General features: G+C 62.9%; 2 protein-coding genes and 1 long non-coding RNA gene across 3 annotated transcripts; 2 read left to right on the top strand and 1 right to left on the bottom strand.

The window, feature by feature from the left end:
* The first annotated feature begins 120 nt into the window (after positions 1-120).
* On the top strand, positions 121-3,372 carry PCYOX1L (prenylcysteine oxidase 1 like). The gene is made up of 6 exons (XM_055719394.1): positions 121-271; positions 524-730; positions 1,231-1,405; positions 1,495-1,706; positions 1,808-1,948; positions 2,548-3,372. The coding sequence occupies exons 1-6, from the start codon at positions 181-183 to the stop codon at positions 3,204-3,206; spliced, it is 1,485 nt and encodes a 494-aa protein (XP_055575369.1). The 5' UTR covers positions 121-180; the 3' UTR covers positions 3,207-3,372.
* A 404-nt stretch (positions 3,373-3,776) lies between these two features.
* IL17B (interleukin 17B) lies at positions 3,777-6,239 on the bottom strand. Its single transcript, XM_055718458.1, has 3 exons — positions 6,219-6,239; positions 4,975-5,258; positions 3,777-4,816 (listed from the first exon to the last, which is right to left on the bottom strand). The coding sequence occupies exons 1-3, from the start codon at positions 6,237-6,239 to the stop codon at positions 4,492-4,494; spliced, it is 630 nt and encodes a 209-aa protein (XP_055574433.1). The 3' UTR covers positions 3,777-4,491.
* A 9,515-nt stretch (positions 6,240-15,754) lies between these two features.
* LOC114015891 (uncharacterized) lies at positions 15,755-25,011 on the top strand. Its single transcript, XR_008733695.1, has 2 exons — positions 15,755-15,941; positions 24,214-25,011. It is a non-coding gene; the product is annotated as an uncharacterized LOC114015891 (long non-coding RNA).
* Positions 25,012-26,425: the final 1,414 nt, after the last annotated feature.

Below are 26,425 nucleotides of genomic sequence, written 5' to 3'. Positions count from 1 at the left end.
CCCCGGCGCTGCGGGAGCGGAGCCCGCGGGCCCGTTCCGGGGGGAGGCCGGGGCAGGCCGGGCTCCGCCGGCCGGGAGCGGGGCGGGGCGGCAGCGGCGGGCGCGGGGGCCGGGCCTGCGGTGGGGGCCGGGCCGGGGCGGGCGCTGCCGGGACCCGCTCTCCGCGCCGCCGCCCGCGCCATGGCCCCGCCGTCCGCCGCGCTGCTCCTGCCGGCCCTGGCCGCCCTCCTGGCCGCGCCCGCCGCCGCCCGCGCCCCGCCGCGCAGCATCGGTAGGACCGGGGGGAAGGGGGGCGTGCGGGGGAGGGGGCGCCCGTGCCGGGTGCCGGCAGCGCCCGGCCCTCTGCCCGCCTGCCTCCGGGGGTGGGAGCGGGGAGCTCGGCACCCCTCCGCGGAGGAGCAGGGCGTGCTGCGCTGCAGCCGGGCGACCCGGGAGGGCGGGGGGGTGGGGGGGGGGCAGCGCGGCCCCCTGCGCTCTCGGGACACGCTGCTGACCCGGCGCCCCTCGCCCCTCGCCGCCGCAGCCGTGGTGGGCGCCGGGCTGGGTGGCTCGGCCGTCGCTTACTTCCTGCAGCAGCACTTCGGGCCGCAGGTGCAGCTGGACGTGTACGAGGCGGCGGGCGTGGGTGGGCGGCTGGCCACCGTCACCGTCAACAAGCAGCAGTACGAGAGCAGGGGAGCCTCCATCCATGCCCTCAGCCTCCACATGCAGGACTTCGTCAAGATCCTGGGTGAGTGTGGGCACCACAGCACGTGCATGGCCCCCCTCCCTCAGCTGGGGGGCTGGGGTGCCCCCGGGCTGTGCCCTAGCCACGGCGGGGGGGGGGGGGGGGGGGAGCTGCTTCCAGTCTGCCTCGGCACCCCTGGCATGCGGAGACCCCCTTGCTGTGTCCCTGTGCCCCCAGCCCTGTTGTGCCCTAGAAGAAAAAGGGACAGGGTGGTCCAGCAGAGTGCCAGGGCATGGGGTCCCGGTGGAGTTGGCGTGGGCTTTGTTCACAGACTCCAACCAGTTTGTCCCAGTAGGCAGCAGCAACTCCATGGGGTGCCCCAACATGTAGGATCTGGCTGGGGTCCCAGTGCCCTGGAGTCCCACGCTCCCTGATGCTCCTCCAAGAGCATCTTTGCCCGCATCCCCGCTGCGGCAGTGCTGGTGCTGGCCTGCGCCAGCAGCTGGCCAGCCCCAGGGAGGTGTGTGAGCCCGGTGGGGCTGGGGCCCCCCTGCTGCCCGCAGGCCTCAAGCACCGGCGCGAGGTGGTGGGGAAGAGTGCCATATTCAGCGGGGAGCACTTTGTCCTGGAGGAGACCGACTGGTACCTGCTCAACCTCTTCCGGCTCTGGTGGCACTATGGCATCAGTTTCCTGCGCCTGCAGATGTGGGTGGAGGAGGTGATGGAGAAGTTCATGAGGTAGGAGAGCCCACAGGGCTGGGGGGACACGGAGGGTCTTCCCTGACATCGTGGCATCACTACGTGCCCTGTGCTCCTGTCTGTTCCAGGATCTACAAGTACCAGGCACATGGCTACGCCTTCTCCAGCCTGGAGGAGCTGCTGCGCTCCCTGGGAGGTGATGCCTTTGTCAACATGACACAGCGTTCAGTGGCCGAGTCCTTGTTGGAGGTGGGTGTCACACAGCGCTTCGTGGACGACGTCATCGCGGCCGTCCTGCGCTCCAGCTACGGGCAGTCGGTGCTGGTGCCTGCCTTTGCAGGTGAAACTGCGGACCCCTTCTCTTCCTCCTCCTCATGTGACTCTCCTTAGCATCCCCTCTGTGGGCAGACTATTGAGCCATCCTCCTCCTCCTCTCCCCAGGAGCCATGTCGCTGGCAGGCGCCCAGGGCAGCACCTGGGAGGTGGAAGGAGGCAACAAGCTGGTGTGTTCAGGTCTGCTGAAGCTGACCAAAGCCAACGTCATCCCAGCCAGGGTGACAGGCATCTCTCTGCATAGCTCAGGTGAGTCTGGGCACGGAGTCTGCCCTGGGTGCCACTGGCCGGGGCGTGGGTCTGAGTACACCAAGGTGGGAGGTTGGTGGTGACAGCATGGCACTGCTGGGGCAGAGGGGCAGTGTTGGCAGGCTGGAGAGCATCCTGGTCATGGTAAAGCATTTGGGTGAGGGCCCAGGGGTCTGTCCAGCTCCTCCTCTTGTCTGATCTGGTACAGGCCTGCAGTACAGACCTCAGCACTGAGGTTCCCCTCTCTCCCTTCTGAGGTCCCTCAGGTCTCTTCTATGGCACCCTCCTTGTTGCAGGCTGGCTCCGCCATCCAGTACAGCAGAAGGTCTGGATAGTTGAGGTCTGGGGTGGGCTGTGCTGCCCCATTCCTCCTTGCCCCACTAGCCTGGGCTTCTCTCGAAACTTTCTCCCACAGGCTTGATAAAATATTTCCACTGCCCTAAAGCATCGGTGACTCATACATAATGATCAGATGCTATGGTCCAGCACTGGTGTGTACTGGAAAACCAGGGGATGGAGGCCATGCTAGAAAAAAGGGGGCCAGGGCAATACCACTTGGGGCTTAGGGCCACTCCTAACTGTCCACCATCTTTTTTCAGAGGGGAGAGCCCTGTACCAGGTACACTATGAGGGCACTGAAGGCCAGGGCTCAGCTTTCTACGACATGGTGGTTGTGACAACTCCCCTGCACCCCAGCAGGACCAACTTCACCTTTGAGAACTTCGAGCCACCCATCCCCGACTTCCCTGGAGCCTTCCAGCCTTCCGTCACCTCTGTGGTGCACGGCTACCTCAACTCCTCCTACTTTGGCTTCCCTGACCCCAAGCTCTTCCCCTTTGCCAGCATCCTCACCACTGACACCCCTGAGCTCTTCTTCAACGCCATGGACAACATCTGTCCTGTCAACATCTCTGCAGCTTTCCGTCGCAAGCAGCCCCAGGAGGCTGCGGTGTGGCGTGTCCTCTCCCAGCAGCCGCTGGATAAGCAGCAGCTGAAGACCCTCTTCAGGTCCTACTACTCAGTGCAGGTGACAGAGTGGCAAACGTATCCCCGCTATGATGCTGCCAAGTCCCTCCCACCCATCGTGCTCCACGAAAACCTTTTCTACCTCAGCGGCGTGGAGTGGGTGGCTAGCTCCATGGAGATGATAGCGGTGGCGGCCAAAAACGTGGCCCTGCTGGCTTACAACCGCTGGCATCAGGAGCTGGAGAAAATTGACCAGAAGGACTTGATGCACAAGGTGAAGACCGAGCTGTGACACCCAGGGGAGGCGGTGGGCCAGGAGCTTCTGTGTGTAGTAGCTTGGGGAGTATTTATTGCCTTGGGGACACCAGGGTGTTTGGGGCTGGGGAAGAAGAGACAGGCTGTGTCCTGGATTACTTGAGTGTGTGCTGCTTTCAGGAATATAATCCCTGCCCAGTGTTGCTGTGTGTCTGAGCCACGTGCCTCAGTTTCCCTGTTCCCCTTCCCCGGGCTCTACTGGAAAGGAGCCTGTGCCTTCTCCTGTGAAAAAGGGTCACTGTGCATCTGTCTTTGGGAGGGACCTCGGGGGGCTTTCAGGAACGAGACTGGCTGGCGTTAGTAGCAGTGGTTTCCCCCCAGCGAGCTGCCTGGCTCCTGCCGCAGCCTCTCCTGCCTTCCTGGCTTTGCCCCTGGGAAACTCGGTGGTAGGGCTGGCCCCAGCTGGGGCAGGAGGTCCCATGGCCTCTCCCGTGCCGTGCGTTCATGGAGCCTAGTCCTGCTCGCTGGCCCAGCACCCCAGGGATGGGTGTGCGGGGTGGGCTCTTGCAGGTCCTGGCTTGCAGGAGTAGTGCCTGTTGCCAGGTGCTCTCTGTTTCCAGGGGTGTCTGGAGCTCCCTGAGCCTGGGACTTGGCTGTGTTTTGGGGGGCAGAAGAGACTTGCTGGGAGAAGGCTGGGCAGCACCCACCCCGGGGCAACCAGGGCCGGAGGGGCAGCATGATGAGCCAAGGCAGGGGGCGGCTCAGACGGCGGCCAGCAATGCACTTTATTGAAGACCTCAGAAGTTGCCCAAACCACCACTTGGCCCATTCACTGGGCTGCCTGATCTGCTGCAGAGGATCTTGTAGGTAGGCTGGGGAGGACTGGGAAGGACCAGGGGCTCCCAGGGCTGTTGCACCGATGAAGTGAACATGGACAAATGGGGACTTCGGGGAGGGAGGAGGCTTGATCCTGCCCAGCCTGACTCTCTCCCCCAGCCCACCCTGCTGAGCTCCTCCCTGGAGGTGAGGGGGCTCGGGGTGGTGCCTCACTGCGAGGCCAGCTATGGCACCGCGTAGCTGGGTGACTTGCAGGGGCTGCCCCCACACTGGGTGTCTCCGGAGTGGCTGCTTGGGCTGAAGCTGTGGATAGGAGTCTGCAGGAGCATTTTCGGGGAGCTCTTGGGGGTGGCCATCATCTTGTTAGGGGCTCTTCTCACCCTGATGCTCCAGGTGGCCCTCTCCCAGGGGGCTGGGCAAGCTCAGGAAGCAAGAGCAAGCTGGTTAGATGCCTGTGAGCAGCTGCAGGGGTTAGCCTTGCAGCCTTAGAAGATGCAGGTGCAGCCCACAGCAATGGTCTCCATGACCATCTGGTACTTCTTGGGACAATTCTTCTTCCCGGAGGGCTTGTGCCCCGCTTCACCTGGCGCCTGGCAGAGCAGCCGGCGGACAGGTAACCGGCTGTAGATGGGAATGCTGGCCATGGTGCGGTCCTCCTGCATCGTGAAGGGGTTGATGCAGCCAGTGCAGAGGCATCGGGCTTCAGGGATATCTGCTGGGATCCGTGTTGCATCATGGTTTATGCTGGAGGAGAGAGAAGGTAAGACAAGGCTGGAGAGACAGCGAGATGGGGAGCAGTGGGCGGCTGAGGATGGGCAGGGCAATGCCTTTGCAGAGTGAAATGGGGTACTGCATTGCATTGCACTCCCAAGTAGCCTCTGCAGCCCCATGATGCTGGAACCGCGGCCACCATGGTGCTTGCTGGCACAGAGCCACCATGCACGTCCCCAAGGTCCCTGCCCCAAACTCACCTGTAGGTCCAGGGGGACAAGCTCCTCCGGTTGGACCTCCAAAGCCTCAAGTTGACCTGGCACTTGGTGTCACCTGGCTCAGAGCTGTTCCTCAGCTGGCGTACCATGTCCTGGATGCTGCGCTCATAGTCTGCCATGGTGGTATAGGGGTCGTCTGGGGCCCAAGCGAGGGCAGGGGTGGCCGTGGGGGGCCGTGCCAGGCCCCTTCTCCTGCCCTTTGCTGCCTTGCTTTGGTCCTTTGCTTCAGGGACCAGGACGATGGTGAAGATGCAGAGGAGAAGCTGAGGAGGAAGGAGAATGGTACATGACTATCTGGCCCACAGGGCTGGCGTCAAGGTCACCAGGTGACAACAGGACAGCATTGACTTTGAGATGGCACATGCAACACCCAAAGGGCAACACTGGCCTGCAAGCGAGACCCGTGGGAGCACAAGGGCAGTTAGCGGGGATGGTGGGCACATGGTTGTGGTGAGCCCCTAGCCCAAGCCCTAGCTGATGTGTGTGGCTGCAAAGCCCCTTCCCCTGGTCTCAGCTGGCAATTTGCGTTGCCCAAAGCGCCCCTGCCCATGCTGCTGGGGCCGTGCCCGGTCCCTTCCCTACCCACCCCCAGGCACAGTGTGCTGGGAGGGATGGGCACACCCTCAGCTCAGGCTGTACCTGGGCAGCCTCTGGTTTAAAAGGCGCTTTAGAGATGAGACAGTCAAGAATGGGATCTTTATCCGAACCCTCCTCTCCCTCCCTCTGTGCTCCAAGGACGGTAAGAGAGAAAAGATGCTTTTTCCTTTCCTTTTCCCTCTGGCCCCGCAGGGCTGAGCTCGCATGTGCTGACACCCGGCAGGCTGCCCAGCAGTGAACAAAGTTGCTTTCTGTAGTGCTGTTCCCTGCTATTTGTGTCCCTGCAGCCGGCCGCAGGCAGCCCCGCACCCTGCCCGCCATCCCACAGCCCTGCCTGCCATCCCGCAGCCCTTCCCATGGTGTGCCGTGCCCAGCGGCAGGGACTGCTCGGCCAGGGCTGTTTTCCCCCTCCGGTGCCGGACTCTCCGATCCGACTGTCGTGGCTTTGCTCTCCGAGGCTGTTGCATCCTCACCGTGCCAGGCATGGGAGCGATGGGCCTGGCAGGACACAACATGCATCTCCACAGCAAACAAACCCAGGTAGCCACCCGTAAACAAGCATGCAAATAATTATATTAAAGAAAGAAAATGAGGAGCGAGCCCTGAGCCGCCGTGCAGTCACCTACCAGGTTTGGAGCCCGCTCCATCTCCACAGAGCAGCTGCCGGCTGCCGTCCTGCAGTGTGGCTGGCACCAACGAGCCAGGGAGCTAAAAAGGGAAAGCCCCAGCCCCGGCTCCACTCGGCCGGAGGTGTGTCCGGTCCCCGAGGTGCCAGGGAGCCTCGGCGCTGGCAGGGCAGGGGGCCAGCGTGGTCTGGGACTTGGCCACCCGCCGCCTCCCCGGGCACTGGCTCCACCTGTGGCTCTGGCAGTGGCTGTGGTGGGTTTCCCCCTGGACTGGGCAGCCCAGAGGGGCTTGCTGGGCAATAGCCTTCCTGGGGAGGGGGTTTGGGCTCTGGTGGTGCCACCAGCATGGTCACAGCCCTGCCTGGGTCAGGAAGGATATGGCTGCTGGGCTGGGGGAGCAGGGGCGTGCAGAACGACTAGGGGTGGGCTGTGTCGGGCACTGCCAGCAAGGTGTGCAGGTAGCCTGGGGCTGTCCTGCTGTCCCTGTGGGGACAGCTGAGAACCTGCCGTCATCTGTGTGCCACCACTAGCTCTGCTGTCCCCAGGAGCCACCAGACCCTTCTGCCCAGCGGTGAGTCGATGGCACCCATCACTTCCTGCACTCCTGGTCTGTCTGTCCACAAACCCTGCCCCTCCTGCTGTCCTTAACCTGTCCCCAACCCCTGGCAGTGGGGACACACCAGCTCTGCTCACAGCTGGCCTAGGGGCTGAGCCCCAGAGCTGCAGGGTTGCGGGGGTTACTGGTGGGGTGCTGCCCCCAGCCATGCCCTGCTGCTTCCCAGCGGTGCGGGAAACTGAGGCACGGGGGTGCCGGCTGTGATGCCCCGTCCCGGGGGCCGGGGAGAAGGGGCCTCTCCCGGGAGGGGGCTGGGCGTGGGCCGGGGCCGCAGCAGCCCGGCAGTGCAGCTCCCCCAGCCCTGGGCTGTCCCTGTCCCCGTGGCCAGGCAGCCGCTGTGCCACACGATGGTGCTGTCCTCCACTCAACCGCACCGCCAGCGCTCCGTCCTTCCCCTCTCCACCCCCCCTCCGCAAACCTCCCTCCCGGCATCCTTCCATCCCTCCCAGCATCCCCCCATCCCTCCTCCCCTCCATCCATCCCTCCCGGCATCCCCCCTGTCCCTCCTCCCCTCCATCCATCCCTCCCGGCATCCCCCCTGTCCCTCCTCCCCCCCATCCATCCCTCCCGGCATCCCTCCTGTCCCTCCTCCCCCCCATCCATCCCTCCCGGCATCCCCCCTGTCCCTCCTCCCCCCCATCCATCCCTCCCGGCATCCCCCCTGTCCCTCCTCCCCCCCATCCATCCCTCCCGGCATCCCCCCTGTCCCTCCTCCCCCCCATCCATCCCTCCCGGCATCCCCCCTGTCCCTCCTCCCCCCCATCCATCCCTCCCGGCATCCCCCCTGTCCCTCCTCCCCTCCATCCATCCCCCCATCCCTCCTCCCCCGCCCCAGCCACCCGCGGAGCGTGGGTGCCCGGTGCCGCTCCCCCCGGGCACCACGGTCTGCCCTGCTCCTTTCGAGGGGCCCTTTACGTCGTTGGGGGCTGCTGCTCCCCGAGGCCAGGCAGATCTGGGGGGCTGCTCCACCTCTTTGGTGTTTTCTGCCTCCCCCTCCCCTCCCCGATCCCTCCCCAGCTTTTGTGGCAGCACTCGATGCTGAGCTCCCCTCTGCCTCTCTGTACGTCCCCAGCAGCTGAAGGCCCTTGTACTTTGTAGGGAGGTGGGAAATTTCTACCACCTTTTCCCAGTCCACGAACTGGGCCTCTAGAAAACCCCGCAAACGGGGTAAAATTCACTGTGCCCCCAGCCGACACAGCCCCTTGCCTCCTCCCAGCCCCCCAGCCCAGGATGCAGCAGGGAGCACAGCCTGGCTGCTCCCACCCGCGGGGGAGCCCCAGCCCACACTAACAGCCTAGGGCAGCCCCAGCACAGCATTTCGGGGCTTTTGCCATCCCCTGGGGTGAGGTCTGATGCCACGCACAAGAGCACAGCATGTCCCTTTTGTTGTCACCTCGGGGGCTTGGCAGAAGGGACCTGGCTATAGCAGGGGCACTGCAGCCACCTGCTTTTGCTGCACTGGGCATTGCGGCAGCACTTGGCCCTCTACCACCAGCCTTTTCTGGGGTGCCGAGACAGCCCCTGCCTGCACCCCAGTGATTTCACCCCCTGCTCCGTGATGCCCCAGGAAGGGCCGGTGAGCAGGCCCGGGGCACCCAGTGGGTGCTGGCAGCCTGTGTGCGCCGTGGCCGCCTGCGTTGTGTCAGCGCTCGGCAATGCTGTTTACACATGAGAGAGGCTCAGAGGCATCTGCGCCGGCAGCCAATTACCCAGTTTTGATCTTTTTTGGTGAAAAGGAAACCAGGGCTTTTCAGACATGGCCAAATTTGATAAGCTGGGGGAGGCAGGGGCGGGCAGCTTTTCCCCACCGGCTTCGCATGTGGGAAGGGACCAGTGTGCGCAGGCGGCTGGGTCACAGCCAGCCCCTGCCTCCCGGCTGGGACAGGGCACTAGTGGGCTCCGTGTGCCTGTGCTGGCTGTGGTGTGGCCCTGGTGGGAGTGGGGTGTGCTGGGGTCAGCCCTGTGGGGGAGGCGAGGGAGCGGGTGGCCGGGAAAGGCTGGGAACCCCCACCATCGTCCCCTGGCAGTGGGTTACCTGGAGAGGAGCGGGGATGTGCTTTCAGGTTTTGTTGTACATGTTCATCCTTGCTACCTCCCCACCACATTGCCCCACTGCCACGGGAAAACTGGGTGGAAGCAGAGCCTGGAGAGTGGGAACAGGCCCCCAGACAGGGCAGGAGGGGCTGTGAAGATAGGTTCTACCTGTCCTGAGTAAAGCTGGGCATGTATTTCCCAGGGTAACCCATGGAACCCACTGCCTGCCCCCAGCTGTGCCTAAGCTGCCAGGATGAGGATGCAGGGTGGCCATGCCGTGCTTGATGGGAGGGATGCACTGGCCAGGGAGCATGTGGCAGAGCATGTGGCAGCAGGTAAAGAAATGGGGGGAATCAGACCACAGTTACCATGTTGACAGAAAAGAGTTTTTTGCCTTTTTTCACAAGCAGGAATGTCCCACCAGGGCAGGAGCTGCTGGCGTGGGGTCTGCGGTCCCCACCACCCACTGTGGGTGATGGGCAGCATCACTGCTGCTGCCAGGCTGCAGGGCATGGCCACTTCTCTGGGCATCAGGCTGATCCTGAGCCCGGATCCCCTATGGGGCTTGTGATGCCCCAGGCCACCTGAGCACACACACACCCGTGGGCTAGGCGGCCGGGGGTGGGGTGGGGGGGGGCAGCTGCTGGGAGGCTCCAGCACAGCCGCAGCACCTCCTATCTCTGCGTGAGCAACATTTTCCACTCATCAAGTGTCAGTGTGCTCTGGTGAGCTGGCCTGGCCAGAGCCAGCCCAGCACTGCAGCGGGGAGGAGGGCAGGGGCCAGGGCCCCCCATGCCCCCCCGCCGCCCCCCGGCAGGTAGCGCCCGGCCGTGCTGGCAGCACGATGCTCACATCCATATTTGCACAAAGGCCCGCTCAGCGCGTGAGCGGCTCCAGAGACGCCCAGGCCAAAAAGGCTTATTTTAAGCTTGCGGGAAAAAGAACATTGTTTGGTGGGAATTAAAAATCCCCGTTCTCAAAAAAGGGAAAAACAAAAAGTGCTTAATTCTGCCGGCTCCTGCACTTGCATAAACAGAGCCACAGCCCAGCTGGCGAGGGCGGGCCGGAATTCATGGCTGGCATTGAGCGGGGTGGGTGCCCTTCCCTGGGCAGCTGCCCTGGGACAGGGACCGTCCCCTTCTGCACCCCCATGACGCTGATGCTGTCCCCACAGTCCCACCCTGGCAGGAAGGCTTTTCCCGTGGGGGGAAGGGGCATTGCCTGATGTGGATGCTGCAGCCACAGAGCCACCCTGAGGTGCTGGGGTGCCACAGGCAGGCGGGGTGACCGTGGCAGCCACACAAGGGACTGGATGAGCTATCGGCAGCCTGGGGTTTCGCTGCGCCTGGGTTCTGCATCAAAGGACAGAATTATTTATATAGCCCTAATCCAGCTGTCTCGGCGGCCCTTCTGCCTCCTCAGGCGGGGAGCTGGGTGATGCTCCGGGCTGTCTGCGGATCATGCCCTTTGGATCACATGCGTGAGATAACAGCCAGGCCTTGGCGTCGGGAGGCAGAGCTGTGCAGGGTTGTCCTTTGGGGCTGGGGGCCGCCGGACCAGCAGCACCCCAGCCTGCCCACCCCCAGGCAGGAGGCTCACGGAGAGCCAAAGGCATTGGGAGAGCAGCTGCTGGCAGTGCTGGGACAGTGGGGTGGGAGGGAGGGTGCGTGTCCAGCACATCCTGCTGCGGCCCCTTCGGCACATTCATCAGCCGCCCAGCGTTTACAGCACGTCACTGGTTACATGATCCAGACGTGCAGGTTCCTCCTGCCCCGCTCCTCTCCTGCCTTTTGTTTTCTTTTGCTTTCTGCTCCTGGAGACAGAGCACCTGATGGAAAAAGCCTGCTCTCCTGCTCCCTGTGCTGGAAACACATGCTTCCTTCCGCCCCTGCCCGGCACAGCGCCCGGTGCGGTGCAGGCGGCAGCCCCACAGCTCCCTGCTCCTGCTGCCTGCACCACGTCTGGCTCACCCTGTGGCAGCAGTGGGGGGGGACTGGAAGGGCCAGTTCGAGGCCACAGCAGGGACAGAGCCTGGTTCCAGTGGGACCCCTCTGGGTGCTCTGCATGGGGCAGCTGCCCCAGCTCCCCATAGGTCAGAGCAGGGGAGAGCCACGTTCTCCAGGCAGGGAGGCTGCAGGGACAGCTGAGGCACTACCCAGGCACAGGTCCTATCAGCTTGGCAAGCCCGATGGGGCCCTAGTCCCTCCATGTCCCCTGTGCTTGCCCTCCTGCCTTCCCCAGACGTTTGGTTCCTGCCTGTACTGGTTGTGCCCCACTGCCCACCAGCACAGAGCACGGGCTGGCAGTGCTGGCCTTCCAAATAACTTGTGTTGCTTCCCTCTGCCCCCTAAGACAGCCAACATGGGGGTTGGACACCAACCCCTGAGCGCTTTGGAGGGGTGACTGCATTTCATGCCAGATTGCAAAGGTGCGACACGGTCCTGCCAGGATGCCTTCTGCATCCCAGCTCCTGGCCATAGGATAGGCTGGCTCTCCAGCCCCGTGTGGGGCACGCGGAGCAGCCCAGAGCCATTCCTGCTGCTCTTCCTGCAGGGCCACAGGGCTGGAAGGAGCTCGCAGGGATGTGCTTCTAGGCCAGTGATGTCCTCTGGGTCTGTGAGGAGAAAGTCTCTTATTTTTAGGGCTTAGGGTGGTTTTTGCGTGTGAGGGGGGCATTCAAGTTCCCAGCTTCCCAGGGCAAGGCGGAGGTAAATTGAAAGCTCAGCGGTGGCACTGACGTCTGCCCTGGTGGGTCATGCTGAAGTCAAACCTCTCCTCCCTGCAGCCCTGGGCACGGGGCCACTGCAGCACATGAAAGAGCCCCTGAACTCCCGGGGAGTCATCTCCAGGTGAGAACCGGTGGTTTGAAGTCAGGCCAGAAAGTCTCTTGCCTTGGTCCCCATCCCCTGGCCCTATGTGCTGCTGTTTTAGCAGTCGGTCGGTACAGGGAAGGGATTTACCGAAGCAGCACGGGCCAGTCCTGAAGGTCACCTTCAGAGCTGCTCCAGCCCCGCTCACCCATTAATCATGCCCCTGCAATGGAAGCGGCACGTGCGTGGGGCCAGGGAGGCAGGGGCTGCCTGCTCTCGGGTGTAACAACATACAGGCTGAGGAACACCCGCCTGCCCCCCAGCCACCCCTTTGATGTCAGGCAGCAGACAAAAAAAAAAAAGCTGTAAATGTGATGTGTTTGGATGTTAGCGGGGCTTGTGGGAGAGGGGTTTCTCTTACTGCTCCCTGGGCTCTCTTATTCCCGGGAAGGTGGGAGCAGCCCCGAAAAGCCAGCCTGGGGGCTCCCCCTCCATCAGAGCCCCATGGCATCCCATGGGCTGGGAGCAGGGCTGTCGCAGCCACGTGGGACAAGCTGGGCCCTCACACCCAGCCAAGGGGGCTGGAGGTTGACAGGAGGTGGGAAAAAAATCGCTTTTGTGGATACTGAAACTGACTCTGCCACGAGGAGGGATCACTGGGTAGCATCTTAATGAAGGAGTAACAAAAACCCGCGCCAAGGAATCCTGCTTTGCCCCAAATGTTTTTCTTATGGAGTTGTAATAAGACAAGAGTTGTAAAGATAGTAACCTCCTAAACATTACCTTATTAAGGCTTCTCAGAAACCACAGGGCACGACCCCTCTGGGTCATGGAACAAGAGAGCAGCATCCAGCGAACAAACAGAGGCTAACGTTACATTTTTCACTTCATTTAAGAAACCTGGTTTCTAATTATAGGGTTTGTTTAATGGCAGCAGTTAGTTGTGCTTCACTCAAAGCCAGCCCACTGAGAGCAGGGGCTGCATGGCCATGTGGGGGGGACAGGGGACGGAGGGTGGCAGGGGACAGGAGATGCCAGCTCCATGCGGGATCCTGGGGACACTGCTGGGCTCCCAGGGCACGGCACGGGGATGAGCTCGGTACCCACGGGCACGGGGTGCCCAGCACAGTGAGGGGTTTGGGGGTCGGAGGCAGCGTGGGAGGGCTCAGGGCCCAGGGAAGAGCACCGGTGTGTCCTGGGGACGTGCCACACGTGCTGTCCCAGCTCTGTGCTGTGCACCAAGGCTTAACTGCAGTGGAGGGAGGGGGATGTCCCTGCTGTGGGGCAGCGTGGGCAGGGCTGTGCTCTGTGCCGTTCCCTTCACACGTCCAGCCTAGCCCGGGCTTGGCCCCATGCCCCCGTGGCTGCAGGCAGACCCGCGGGACGGGCTGCTCAAGGCTCGTCCTGCCGCAGGGCTACTGGATCTCTGTGTGTGCAGGGACTGAAACAAGCAGTGAAACAAGCAGGGTTTTTTTAATTTTCCCCCAGTCTGCTGCCAGCAGCCCCAGGGAAGTCCTTTGTATTCCTGGCCAGGTACCTCGATGGTGGCTCTTGCTCCTTGGAGGACACCAGCTGCCTTTCTCCTCCAGGTCTGGGCACGCTGCCAGCAGGTTTAGGCACTGCCACTCCAGTCCCTGCTCTCCTGCAGACGCTGAGCGTCCCCCAGGGCTGTGCTAGCAGCTGCTTTCCCATGTCTTGTCCTCAGCTCCACCAGGCAGAGCTGGCCTGCCAACCCTGCGCTCCCCATTGCAGAACAGGGAGCAGGGCTGAGCACATGGTGGTTCCTACGTTTACCTGGTTTGTGATGGCCAGGCCATGGTGTTCATTGCTGCAGGGTGCCTGGGGTGGAGCGAGATGCGAGTGTGTGCATCTGAGAGTGTGCGTGTGTAGTGGTGCAAAAAGCGCAGCCTGCTTCCTTGTTTCTCCTTTACTGCAGCTGGCAGGGCAGCAACCTGCTGGACAACCCGTCCCCTCCCTGGGCTGAACCTTGTTGCTGGTACAACTCCTCCATGCTGGTTTTACTCCCCACTGTCCCCATCTTGCATCTCGGGGCACTGTCCCCAGAGCCAGCTGGCGTGGCTGGATGCTCCACAGAAGCCTGGCCAGCCGCTGCCTCTCCTTCTGGCCTCTTTAACACCCAAAAAGAATAGCCCACACTTTCTCTTTCTAGCAGTGGGTGTTTCTCCAGCAGCTGAGCAAAGCCATCCCAGCCGGTTCAGAGCTAGCTTTGCCAGCTTGCTTTCTTCCACCTCCCCGAGATGAGCTGGACAACTCTGAGCACCCAACTCCCTGCCAGCTGCAGGCAGCAGCGTGGCCTTTCCATCCCTGACCCTCCCGAGATGCCTGCAGCCATCCAGAGCTGTGCCAGGCTGGCGGCTGCCCCATTTGCATGGGCAAGGGGCTAATGGGGGGAGGGGGCTGATGGCCGTCCACAGCGTTGGTATGGGAGGGGTGTCCCGGGGGGAAACACAGAGGTGCTGCAGGGACATTCGGCTCCTGTAGCAGGGGCTTCAGTGCTGAGGTGGTGCATAAGTCGGGGGGAGCAGGAGGGATGCCAAGCACTCCACACTGCTCCTGTACAAAGCCTGGCATGATCGCAGAGGCACCCTGGTCCTGGGTTTGGGCTGTCCCCAGCTCCCAGGCTCGGTTGTCTGGGGATGGCAGGACACCTCTCCTTCCATGGCTTCTCTGGGATGTGCTGCTGGTGGAAGTCCTGCCCCACCAGACTCTTACTCTACGTTTGTCCCCACTGAGGCTAAAGCCATGCATGCATGTCCCTAGGCACCAGAAGCGCTCTGCTGCTGCTGCTGCTGTGCCTGTGTGTGGCTCAGCATCGAGCTCATTCCCACAAGCCAGGGGACTGCTCAGGGCATGAGACCCCAGAGACCAGCCCTTTGCTCCCCGGAGGGAGTGACACCACCTTGGAAAACCCAGAGGAGAAGCTGCTGGTGACCCCAGTTGCTCCTCCATTCTCTCTCCGTTACCGCTTGCTGCAGAGGACCCCGCAGCAGCTGCTTCCTCCTCCTTTGCTGCTGCTTCAGTGCCCAGGGGCAGCCCAGCCCAGCCCTGCCAGCCCGGGGGGATCGCGGCAGGGCAGCAGTGCCAGGAGCAGAGGTGACCCCCTTCCTTGCCATGCCGGGGCTGACGGCCAGCGCCAGAGGATGAAGGTGCTTCACTGCTGGGTGTTTCCCTCCCAATCTGCCACCCGGCCCCAGCTGGAGGCCATACATGGACTCATGGTCCACTCAGGGCTGGGAGGGGCTGGGGCCAGCACAGCCCTGTTGTGATGGAGCTCCCACACCAGCTAAAACCCAGGGAAAGGTGCCACGTGCATCCAGCCCTGCAGCCCCGGCCTCGCCACCGTCCCATGGAGGTCCCAGTCCCACCGGCACTCGGGGATCTCACCCTGTGCACACAGCAGCCCAGCGAGAGCCCCACGGCCGCTGAAACGCCTTTTTTCCCAGGCCAGATGGAGCTTTTCAAAGTAATGGGAATCACAAGCCACCTCCAGCCGGGCCAGGGAGCATCTCCGCTTCCTTCCCCCCGCCGGCGGGAGCAGACGCCAGCACCACCCCCGCTCCCCAGCCCCATGGCCAGCCTGCCCTGCCGGACCCCCACCTCATCGGCGGTGGGATGCGCATCCCCCCTGTGCGCGGTCCCGGGGCCGGGAGGAAGTCCGTTATTGCAAACAACTTTCTCCAGGCGGGATGGCCTGGGTTCCCAGGCGCGTCGCTGGCAGTCGGCGCAGCCCTGGCCGCTCTCCTCCCCACCCCACCCCCCCCGCTCCCCCCAGCCCTCCTTCCCTCGCTCCCCCTCTCTGACTTAATGACTTCCACATGGGCCTCTGGCATCCTGAGCCAAGCCTCCCAGCATTGTCTGAAATCTCCAAATTTAGAAGAAATATGAAAATTGTCAAGCGGCCCTTCCTTAGGGGGTAAAAGCAACACTCGGCTGCGCTGCGGCGGGTCGCGGCGTCGGGGCCACGTGAGGCACCCCAGCCAATGGATCCCCTCGGCGCCCCTGACAGCGGTGCCCATCGCAGCCTGGCCTCCTCCTGCAGCTCATATAAGGTAAAAAGAAAAAGGTTTTCCAGCTTCTGAGCAGCCTGGAAGGAGTTTTTCGCCGAGGGCTCCCATGCCAGCCACTTAAAAAACCCTGGCTGGCAGCGCTGGGGTCCCAGTAGCGGGTTATAATGTGCCGGGAGGAGGTGGCGGGCATGTGCCCACGTTCCTGCAGTGCCCCGCCGCAGGTGTGGGGCAGCAGGTAAGTGCCCGTGGGTGACGGGAGCGGGTGGGTGGGCATGCTGCGTGCATGGGGCAGCTGGCTGCTTGGGGCAGCGGGGACGCTTGGTGCTGAGACCCCCCCAGCAGTGGGAGTATGCCTGTGCTGCCCGATGCCTGCCCCGGGCATGGGCAGGGACAGGGAGGCAGGGGAAAGCACAGGGCTCCTCCAGCATCCCCCTCTGGCAGCCACAGGACGCTCAGCCCAGCCGGCTTTGGGGAGGTGGGAAGGGGTACCCCCGCCCCAGGTGCACGGATGCTGTGCCTGAGGAGGGAGGAAGGCAAGTGGAGCACGGCCACTGGATGCCAGCAGGGAAAGCCACTGGGCATGGAGCTGGCTAGGAGTGGCCTGAGCTGCCTCGGGGCCAGGCGGTCCTGAGCAAAGAGGTTCCCCAAAATCTGTGTCTACAGCTCCATCCTGAGAGGGGCTTGGTGGGGCTCACCCAGCTTCTCGGAGGCGGGGAAGGGCCCTCCTGGGGCTGGGGGAGGAATTGGTTTTTGTTCTGTGTACGTCTAGGATGGAAAAAATGGGAAGCCAGAGGCGAGCCTGGGCAGGCGGGCTCCCCGTGCAGCAGGGGCCATGGGCCGCTCGCTCGGCTCCTCTGGCCGGCCGTGCTGCTGCCACTTTTTGAGGATAACAGGCTGGGGAGGGGATGGAGCCAGGGCTGGAGGTTTGCAGGGTGCTGAAGTCACCCTACCCAGTGCACTTGCACTAACCAAGAGCACCCCACAGCCCGCAGCTATTGGGACCCCAGTGCCAACCCAGCCTGTGCTTCTGCCTCGCTCTGCCCCCTGGCCACAGCACCCCTGGTGTGCTCCCAGCCACGGGCATTTCCCTGGCTCTGTTGCTTACTGGGTGAATGGTTGCTGCACCCTCGAACCCCCGGGGTTGCAGCAGAGTGTGGTGACCCTGTGGGAGCCAGCGGCTGAGCCCTGGCCCAGGCACCGGGCTGGTGGGGAGGGTGCAGGGCATGCAGTAGGCGATGGCGGGGCTGCCGGCCCCATACAGCGTGAGGGGATGGGGATGGCTTGTTCATAGTCAGCCTTCAGCCTAGGCCTTGCAAAGGCTCCCCCAGGCTCTCTGGGTCGTGCCTCCCCCCTGCCCATCCCTTGCAGGTTGCAGTGCTGCCTTTGCCTGGGTTATGGCTGGCTCCACGCGTCCCTCCACTCCCAGGGCACCAGCAGAGCCTGTCCCCTCCCAGCAGGTCACCTGGGGACACCATGCCCCGCAGGCATGTGCCAGCAAGCTGCCATGTCCCACTGCCTCCTTCCTCTGCTGGGCGGTTCTCACCACCACAGGGACAACCACCAGCTGTCACTTGGGTCCAGCACAAGGACAGCGGGTCTGGCTGGGGCATAATGCCATCCCTGGGCATACAAGCTCCTGTATGGCCTGTATGTCCCTTTGCAAAGGGATGGTGACAGTAACCAGGGCATGTAATCTCTCAGGGCAGCTGTGGCCACCATAATCCCAGCCAGTCTGCCTCCATCCCGCTGTGCCTCAAGGGCTTCCCACTGTCACTGGCTGCTCCCAAGGAAGTCGCAGCATCTCGGCACTGAGCTGCTGCACACGGGGATGAGGAGCCACCAATGCGACATGGCATGTGTCCCCATCCCAGTGTGGTGTCCCTGGCACAGGGCTATCCTGCCAGCGCCTGCCCCAGCTCCCCAGCCTCCGTGCACCGGCCAGGGTGCCCTGCTGAAGGGCAGTGCCATTGCCTCGCTGCCATCAGCTGATGGGAGAGGAGTTAATTTCCAACAAACACAGGCAGATGCCTCCACCAAAGATTTCCCAAGCAGTTATCAGCAGGAATTCGGGGAAGGCTGTGTCTAGACAGGCTGCAGCTCTGGGTGGCTGCTGGATAGAGTGGCATTTCCCTCCATGCCTGTCAAGAGGCAGTCTGGAGATGATTAAGAGCTTTTTTTTTTTTTCTTTTTTGTTCTTGGTCTCCTTTTCTATCCAAGAACAGCCTTGTTCCTGATCAGGCTTTTCCAAGGCTTGTTCCTCCACACCCCCAGCAAAACCGGCCTTTGCTCATCTCCGGCATCCCGCTGCTCCTCCTCTCCTGGTGCTGAGCTGGGGAAAGGCAGTGCCCAGGGCCGGGCAGTGCAGCCTGCCTCATGGCGAACAGGGCCACGATGAGCCATACCATCAGCCCACGGCACAGTGAGAGCTCCTGCCTCATCCAGCAGACTGCGGGCACTGCGCTCAGCCCGTCCCCCGCCGTGCCTTGGCGAAGATGATGGGCAGTGGCATGGCACAGGCATCCTGCAGGCAGGGGCACAGGCAGTGCAGGGGGCTGAGGGCTGGGCTGGGACCCCAGCGTGCTCCCTGGGGCCGCCCCAGTGCTTTAACCTGTGTGGGGCAGAAGCAGAGAAAGCTTTTTCTTCATGAGTTAAGATGGAATCGAGCGGCAAGCAGTGAGGCAACAGGCTGGAAATCTGAGCTGTGGAGCCATTTCACCATCCTTTGACCTTGGCCGGGAGTACACAGAGAAGGCAAGCGGAGCAGCTCCTGCGCGGGGGGAGGCTCCAGCTCGGGGGGATAAAGCCCAACACATGTCCTTGTGGCTGGAGGCCAGCAGATGCTGGGGGGCACTGCACTGCTCCTGAACCCCGAAACCCTCTGCCTGCCCAGGCCCACGTACATTCATAGGGCTCATCTCAGCCCTGCCCCCATGCCTGGCTCTGCCTTCCCCGGGCCACGGGGACATGCCACCTGCCCCACTCTGGGGATGTCCTGGGAAGCCGAGGCAGTGCCTATTTGCCAGCAGCACCTGCCAGCTGGGCACAGGGAGAGGGCAGGGGACTAGGCCTCCTCTTCTTCCTCCTCTACCAGCCACCGAGGGGGTCACTGGCTGGGGGGTCCCAGTGCTCCCCCAGCCCCTCAGGGTGCCCTTTGGCTCAGAGCAGGGACAGCAGGTGCAGGGCCAGGCTCACCTGGCATGGTCACAGAGTCAAGGGGCAGAGGCTGGACTCAGACCCCCTGCAGAGCCAGGGACATGGTCACCTGGGGGGAGCCAGGCTTTTCTGTCCCACACCCCAGCGATGCCAGCCTGGGCAGGGAAAGGGACTGGTGGGTGATCTGGGCTTGCCCCAGGGATGGACAGGGACCAAAATTTGGCAGCAGCCAAATCCCCACTGTGCACTCAGCAGGAACCAGCAGAGCTGAGCAAGGAGCTGATGTGGCCATGCAAGGCTGTGGCGGCACCGTCCTGGGGCAGGGAGAGCCAGCAGCATCAGGGCAAAGCTGGCCTCTGCAGGGCAGCACAGAGGGAGCCCACTGTGGTGCTGGTGCAGCGGGGCCAGGCTCCAGCACCTGGGCTACAGCTTCTGCGAGCAAGCATCTTCCCACTGCTGGGTTGAGGTGAGGTACGAAGCTGCTTGGTGCTGGTAGACAAGCTGGGGATGGTCACGCTGCCTGTGGGGCTGGGGAGAGGGCTCCTGGAGGGTGTATGCTGTGTGTGGCTGTCAGCTAGGCGGGTGAACAGACACATGTTGGGCTGAGCGAGTGGCGGCCAGCCTGCCCAGGCTCTGTTTGATGTGAGACATCAAAGCAGGAGATGCTGAGCACCAATGCCTTCCCTGTCCCGCTGTCACCGAGGTAGGGAAGCATGGTGCTGTGCAGTGCTGGAGCCACAGGAGATGGTCAGCATGCCGGGAGGCAGCACGCTGGTGGGGCTGCCTCGGGCACAGCCAGCCCTGCAGGGCACCAGACAGCTCCAGACATCAGGCAGTGCCGCCTGTCCTGGCCATCTGCTCCCCATGGATCTTGGGGGATTCAGCCCTCGCTAAGGCTGGCTTGGGATGGGGGTGCGACAGTGCTGTTAAGCTCCTTCCCCAACAGCTGCAGGGAAGCGGAACACGCTGGCAATGCTGGAGGCTTCCCACCCCAGGGCAGCAGGGTCTGTGTATGCCGGCTGGTGATGTGCGTGTAGCCAGGTCTTCATCTTGAGACCGCTGGGAGGGAGCACGTTTCCCCTGCTCTGCAGGGACAGCCCTGTCATGGTGGGCAACACAGGGCCGCGAGGTGGATGGCACTGCCTCTCCTTGGGCTGAGCTCGGCTGAGAGATGGACAAGCAGCTTCCCTTAGACGAGGCACAGCAGTAGACAGGGCCTGGGGATGGGGCTGTGGGACCCACCATGCTGCACGTGGGAAAGATGTTTCCATGGTGGCCAACAGGTCACCCTGGCACTTGCTGTGGGACTGACTCGCTGGTCACTGGTACGTAGGGCAACTTCTCTTTCTTCCAGCCTGGCCTTCTTACCTGGGATCCCTCCTCAAAGATTTGCCTTTCTTTTTTTTCCCCGTCCCTTTTCAACCTTGTTTCTTAAATTTCGTTTTTATTATTTCCCACCTCCAGCCCCACCATGCCTGAGCAGGGGAGCTGCACCGCTCGCCCCATGCACTGCGTGCCCCCCTGGCCAGCCTTGCCGGAGGGTCTGCCGGCACAGGGGAGCCTGGCTCCATGGGCACTGCAGGGAAACAGCGCCTGAGTATCAGTCTTGATGTAACTTTTGTGCTCTATCTTTTTCCACATCTCATCTCCTGCTTGCTGGGAGCTCGACCCATTTAGGGCATTTTCTTTTAGTGTCTTTGGCTGGGCAGGCAGCAAGCAGGGCTGGGAAAGCTGGGGCCTGCGGGGGAAGTGAATTACTAACTGGGCTTCTCTGATGTCCAGACGATGCTGTACACATAGCCCCACTCCCCCTCTCCCTTGCTGGAGCAGAGATAAGATGATAAAGCCTGGATAAGTCGCCAAGAGCACTGGAAGCTTAATGAGCTCCAGCCACACCACAGCTGTGCTTCCACGAGAGGAGAGGGAGCCTCGCTGCTCCCTGCCTGCTCCAGCTCCAGGTTCTTTGGTGGCCCTGCATGAGCTCCTGCATGCCCGCCATGCCAAGGAGCATCCCCCTCGGCCAGCTTCTCTGGTCAGCTCCGGCTGGAAGCCATGCCAGCGCAGGGTGAGGAGCAGAGCCCAGGGAGCAAGGAGGATGCTGGAGCAGCCGCCCCGCACTGCTTGGGAACAGTGTCCATGGGGAGCTCTCCCCACTGCGCTCTGGGTTCCCACCAGCCCTTCCCAGCAAGGGCTGGAGGCCGGTGACGTGATGGCCTGTCCCCACTGGGACTTCACCCCTGCACCACTTCCTCCGGCCCGGGAATGTGACGTGTAAACAGAGCAGGAGAGCTGGTGCCGGCACCGCTCCCACGCTCCGTCTGCCCCGGGGCCAGCAGCGGGGACACCAGGCATTAGCCCTCCCTGCAGGCTCCTGGTGCCCCCCGCACACCTTCCAGCAGTGGGCTGGGGAGGGGGCCAGCGCTGTGCTGCCCTGTGGAGGTGGGGGCAGCTCCTGGGGGACACCAGCTAAAGATGGGGAGATGGTGGTCAGTGGGCTGGGGGCAGCGGGGAAGGGCTGAGACATGGGAAAGGCAATGACCGACCTGCTGTGTGCCTTGGCTCTTCGTTAGCCATGCTTCTTCCAGCCAGGAACCCCCTTCCTGCCGCTCCCGCCCCTCCGGAGGCTCTTTCTCGCCTCCCAGCCAGGCTCTGGTGTTGCTGGAGGGTTTCATCCCTCTGCCGCAGCGGCGGGCACCTGTAGCTTTGCAGGAACCAGTGGTTCTGCGCGGTGGCACAGTACTGGGCACACTGGTGGCCAGGCAAGGACAGGGGTCCCTGTCTTGGGGTGAGAGGGACATGGCGGCTTGCATTTGTAGCCCAAAGGTGGCAGAGGCCTCGTCTGTCCCTGGGGTCCCTCCTGCCACCGCCACCATGCCACACCGCCACCATGCCACCGCCCTGTCCCTCAGGGTGCGGAGGAGCCTGGCTCTCCGCAGAGACACCGATTTAGGCCATTTCTTCCTCCCCCCGGCACCAGGAGAGGGGCTGCCCACCGGGGAGGAAGGAGCACAAACCAGATGCTCTCTCCCTTCTGCACCCATACCCTGCTCTCAGCCCCCCAAACCTGCTCCGTTGTTCTTGGCATTATAATTTATCCCAGCAAAACCCAGCGAGAAGGAGCAGCATCCCCCTGGGCCCCCTTGGCTCGCCCCCAGCATGGGAGATGGGGGCCGCTCGGTCTCCAAATCTGCCTTTTTGACCATAAAAGGGCAGGCACGCGGCCCGCCGGGGGATGGGAAAGGGAAGGCAGAGCTATTTATAGCTGAGCATCAGGACCTCAGCCTGAACCCGGGGTTAATCAGCCTGCGACCAGATTAGGATCTCCCTTGGCCCCTCCATTTTCTCATAAACCTTTGATTTAATACCAGCGCTGGTGAGGGAGGGAAGAGAGGAGGCACCTCTCCTCCATGGAGGCCACCATGATCTGGTGGGGGACGGGATGGAGATGTTGGGGATGGGATGGAGATGCTGGGAGAGCTGGAAGGCCCCGGTGGAAAGGAGCGTTGGAGCTGTCCTGCCACCAGCTTGTGCTGCAAAGGCACAGCGAGCAGCATCCCCGTATGATCGCTGCCTGTGAGGGACACCCAACAGCAGAAGGTGCCCTGGGGTCAGTCCCTTACATTTCTAGAGTTGAGTAAGTCCTTCCAGCAAGAGCTCGTTCCCCTCCATCACCCCAGCCCTTGCCACCCACGAAGGGGGAGCTGGGGGGGTCCTTGGGTAGGTTTTACCTTGCGTGGTGTCACCCAGCAATGAGTCCCTCAGACAGCGGGAGGTGGCATCAGGGCTGCTTGGGGAGCTGATGACCAGAGCTGGATCAAAGCTTGGCTGGGGCAGGGACGGAGCCCCAACGGCTGGTGAAGACCAGGATTTTGGGGGCCAGGAGGAGGGGAAAAGGCACCTGCATGGGGCTGAGCATCGCCCAGTGCCTTCTGCCCTCCTCCAGAGAGTGGGGCAGCCCGGAGCCGCTGGCGGCAGAGCCCTCCTGGCCAGGGGTTCAGGCTTCCCTCAAAAGCCCAGGTCTGGCCTCACGGCTGGGGAATGTCAAGGAGAAAACAAATCCCAACTGCTATTAAAAAAGGACATTTCCTGCAGCGGCAGCCTGCCTGGAGAGGGGAAAGGGCGCTGTGTTGTAACCGTGGGGAGGGCCGAGCTCTGACTCAGCCCAGCGCCACGGGGGAGGCAGCTTGTGGCCACCGAGCACTCACCCGCCTGCTCCCATCTTCCCGGCACCCACCGGCGGTGCAGGGTGGGCCAGCAGGGTGGGCCAGCAGGGCACGCGGCTTGGCAGAGGCGAAGGCTGGAGGTGAGCAGCGGGTGGGAGCAGGGGCAGCGCTGGCGTGACCAAGAGGGTGCTGGGGGGACTGTCCTGGGTGTGCACGCCGTGCCCCAGGCATGCTCTGCAGAGCTTCGGCTGAGGGGTGGGGTGGTGGCTGGTGGTCCCCCCAGTGTCGGCAGGGCCACGAGTCCAGCCGTTATTCTGCTTTCTCCTGAAGCCAGATGGCATGTTCATACCCGATGTGAGCGAGGGGACGAGCAACTTGGGGCTGTAGCTCTCCTCCTGGCAGGCACTGCTCAGGGGACACTGGTGTCCCTAACATGGAGATGCCCCAGCAGCAACATGCATGCTGGGGAGCAGGGAGTGGTGGCCGCATGGCACGCTGGTGGCAGCCTCCTTTCCTCAGGAAACTGGGACAAAACCGAGTGGAGATAAGGGAGGAAGGGCAGGCCCTGCAGCACTGGCTTTTATGCCCCATCTTGGGGACATGTGATGGGGACATCAGGGGAGGATGGGGGTGCCTCCCTTCCCCACAAGACCTCCCCTCGAGGGGCAGGGGCAGGCAAGCCCCAGCAGATGTTTTGCCTCTGACCCGGCAGGATGCGCCGCCCGGCACATTCCTCCAGCCTTTCTTGGTATTTCTTCCCCTCCTGCCACCTCCGCGGGGACAGCAGCTGAAGTCTCCCAGCCCCATGCCACAGGGACAGAGAAAGCTCCATTCCATCTTTTCCCACCAAGGCCAGGATAGTGGCAGGCGAGAACAGGGGCCATCCCCAGGCCCCCCTGAATGCCTGGGGACCTGCTCACCACCACAGGGAGAGGGGAACATGCCCCACACCCTTGGGCTTTGGGCACATACGGCTTCGAGCAATCAAAGGGAAGCCTTTGAGTGGCTATTGTAGCGTTTCTTGTGTACCCAGAGCTGTTAGCATTGATGTCTTCAGTCCCATGGGGTGCTGGGCACCCAAGTGGGCTCCAGAGCAGCTGCCCACGAAGAGACCCAGGAGCTTGTGGCTCCACACCAGTCCACACTTGACTCTGCATCATCACGCTGACTGCCATCCTCTATGTCTTGCAGGCTCAGCCGTGGGAGTCCTTGGGGACATGGAAGCTGCCAAAGGCATGTGATGACTGTACAGACCCAGAAACATGGCCAGCGACGAGACAGGCAGAGCTGACATGCCGACACGCTGCCAATGCGGACACCGCCACGTGCCCTTTCCCCGGGCACAGGAGGCTGCACGCTGCGGGCAAGCCTGACCCTGTTGCCCCCTGCCCGGCTGTGCAAAGGGGGGCTGACCCCCAGGGGCTGGCTCCCAGGGCATGCTGCGGTGCCGCATGTGGCTCCTTGCTGAAAGCATGGTGACACCTTCCTGGGGGTATGCACGGGGCCAGAGTGCTGCCCAGCAGGGCCAGCAGCAGGGCAGAGGCTTTGCAAAAGCATAGGGTGGCAGGAAGGTCCCTGCAGCACCTCCCCTGGCTCTGGGTCCCTGTGGCTGTTCCCACACTTGGCTGGAGCTCAAGGCTGGCCTGGCCATGGCTGGTATGGAGATAACCCCGCACTGGCCAAGGCTGCTCCCAAACCTCATTCCTGACTGATGGATGCCGCAAGCTTGAGGCTCCATGGGGCTGTTTCCCCCCTTCTTTCCTACCAAGAACCAGGGGCAGCAGACGGGGAGCCTGGCACATTGCATGGGGTGGTTTCTGCTCCAGTTCCCAACTGGGTGCACCCGGCCGGGGGCCGGTGCCGGATGCAGGGGCTCACGCCAGAGACACACCATCTGCTTCTCGTCAGGCTGCTGGGAGCGCCGGGGCCTGGCAGTGGGACGCGGTTGTGATAGATGGTCTGTTTATCACGTTTCAGTTCTGCTCAGGATGTTAGTGTTTGTCTGTGAAAGACATTTTTGGGCTCAGCCACTCCCTCCCATCCTCCCTCTCCTCCTGCTTCCCCCCAGATCCTCACGTGTGGGTCTGGATGGGCTGATACCTGTCCAGACCTGGGGGTGAAGGTCCAGGGTCTTTCCCCCTGCAGCCCCTGATCCTCATCCATGTGAAGGGGGGGCTTAGCCCTGCCACCCTGGGATAGGCTGGTGTCTGAGCTTGGGAAGCTGAGGTGGTGCTGGCCAGCCGCAGGCTCTCCTCTGATGGGGACAGGAACAAGGGTGGGGAGGGACAGCAGGAACTTTTACATGCTCCTCAAACCTCGGGGTGGGAAAGGGACAGAGGGCAGGGAGGGATGCACTGTGTGATACCCTCAGCTCCACACCGTACTGAGGTGTCCTGGCCCTACTGAGTGGAAGTCCTGGGCCCTGGGGGGAGTCCTGTTACCCTCACCCTCTCACCCAGCTCCACACCAGCTCTCGGAGAGGTTACACGGATTTGAAGGCAGAACCCCTTCATCTGTCCCTATCCCTCTCTGTCCCTGCAGAGCCGGGGCCAGGCTGAGCTACCAAGCCCAGGTCCGTCCTGCCATCATGTCTGGGCTGGGCATGGGGCATGTGGGCACATGGCTCTGGAGCAGGGGACACCTCTTTGCCTGCGCCCAGGCAGGCAGGCAGACACACAGCCTTGCTGTAGCATGACCCCCAGACGTACATCAGCTGCAGCAAAGGTGACCGCAGGCTCCTCGATGTCTCCCAGCCCAAGGTGCAGTGCTGCATCTCTGGTCAATTGGGAGTCTGAGATGAAGCACTGTAGCTCGGGAAGGGAGGAACTGCACACCCTGGGGACCACTGGGACCCCCCACCTGCTGGGACGAGTGACGCAAGGAGAGCCGAGCCCTGGATACGGGAAAGGGCTCACCCCGAAGCTCCTGATCCCTGCAGACAGCAAGGGGGGAGAGGAGGATGGGGAGGTTTCTCCTTGCAGCAGAGGGGCCCCCATGGCTGCTCGGGACCCCTGGCCTGGCGCTGGGCACCAGCGGGAGGAGTCACACAGAAGTGTGGGAGCCTTGTGTGGTGGGGGGAGCAGCAGGGAAGTGGCAGCAGCACTCCCATCAGCCACACGCGGAGCCCAGCCAGTGGCAAGGATGCGTGAGGCTGGCGGAAAGCCCAGGTCGCCGTGCCCTCAGGGTCCAGTTTTCCCAGGAATCCCTTAGGCACTACGTTGGGGATTCCTGGAAATACTGTTCTTGGGGCCACGGCTTGGCGCCTGGAGACAGCCCATTCCACAGGGAGACACAGCGGGTGGAAGAGCTGGCGACCGAGGTACAGGGCCACTGGGTGGTGTGGGGGGGTGGCTGTGAGTGGGAGGGGGAGCCCCCTGGGTACCCTAAACTTGGGAAGGGGGGC

This window comes from Falco cherrug, chromosome 8 (assembly GCF_023634085.1).
Source record: "Falco cherrug isolate bFalChe1 chromosome 8, bFalChe1.pri, whole genome shotgun sequence".
NCBI classification, from domain to species: Eukaryota; Metazoa; Chordata; class Aves; order Falconiformes; family Falconidae; genus Falco; species Falco cherrug.
The sequence above is the reverse complement of the archived record's forward strand: the minus strand, read 5'-3'. Positions and strand labels throughout refer to the sequence as shown.

Coding starts and splice junctions, on each gene's coding strand:
- IL17B (XM_055718458.1), bottom strand. CDS start 6,239: ATGGAGCGGGCTCCAAACCTG. Junction 5,259..6,218: donor TGGAGCGGGCTCCAAACCTG/GTAGGTGACTGC, acceptor CTTCCTCCTCAG/CTTCTCCTCTGCATCTTCAC. Junction 4,817..4,974: donor TCCCCCTGGACCTACAGGTG/AGTTTGGGGCAG, acceptor GCCCTGCCCATC/CTCAGCCGCCCACTGCTCCC.
- PCYOX1L (XM_055719394.1), top strand. CDS start 181: ATGGCCCCGCCGTCCGCCGCGCTGCTCCTGCCGGCCCTGGCCGCCCTC. Junction 731..1,230: donor GGACTTCGTCAAGATCCTGG/GTGAGTGTGGGC, acceptor TGCTGCCCGCAG/GCCTCAAGCACCGGCGCGAG. Junction 1,949..2,547: donor CATCTCTCTGCATAGCTCAG/GTGAGTCTGGGC, acceptor ATCTTTTTTCAG/AGGGGAGAGCCCTGTACCAG.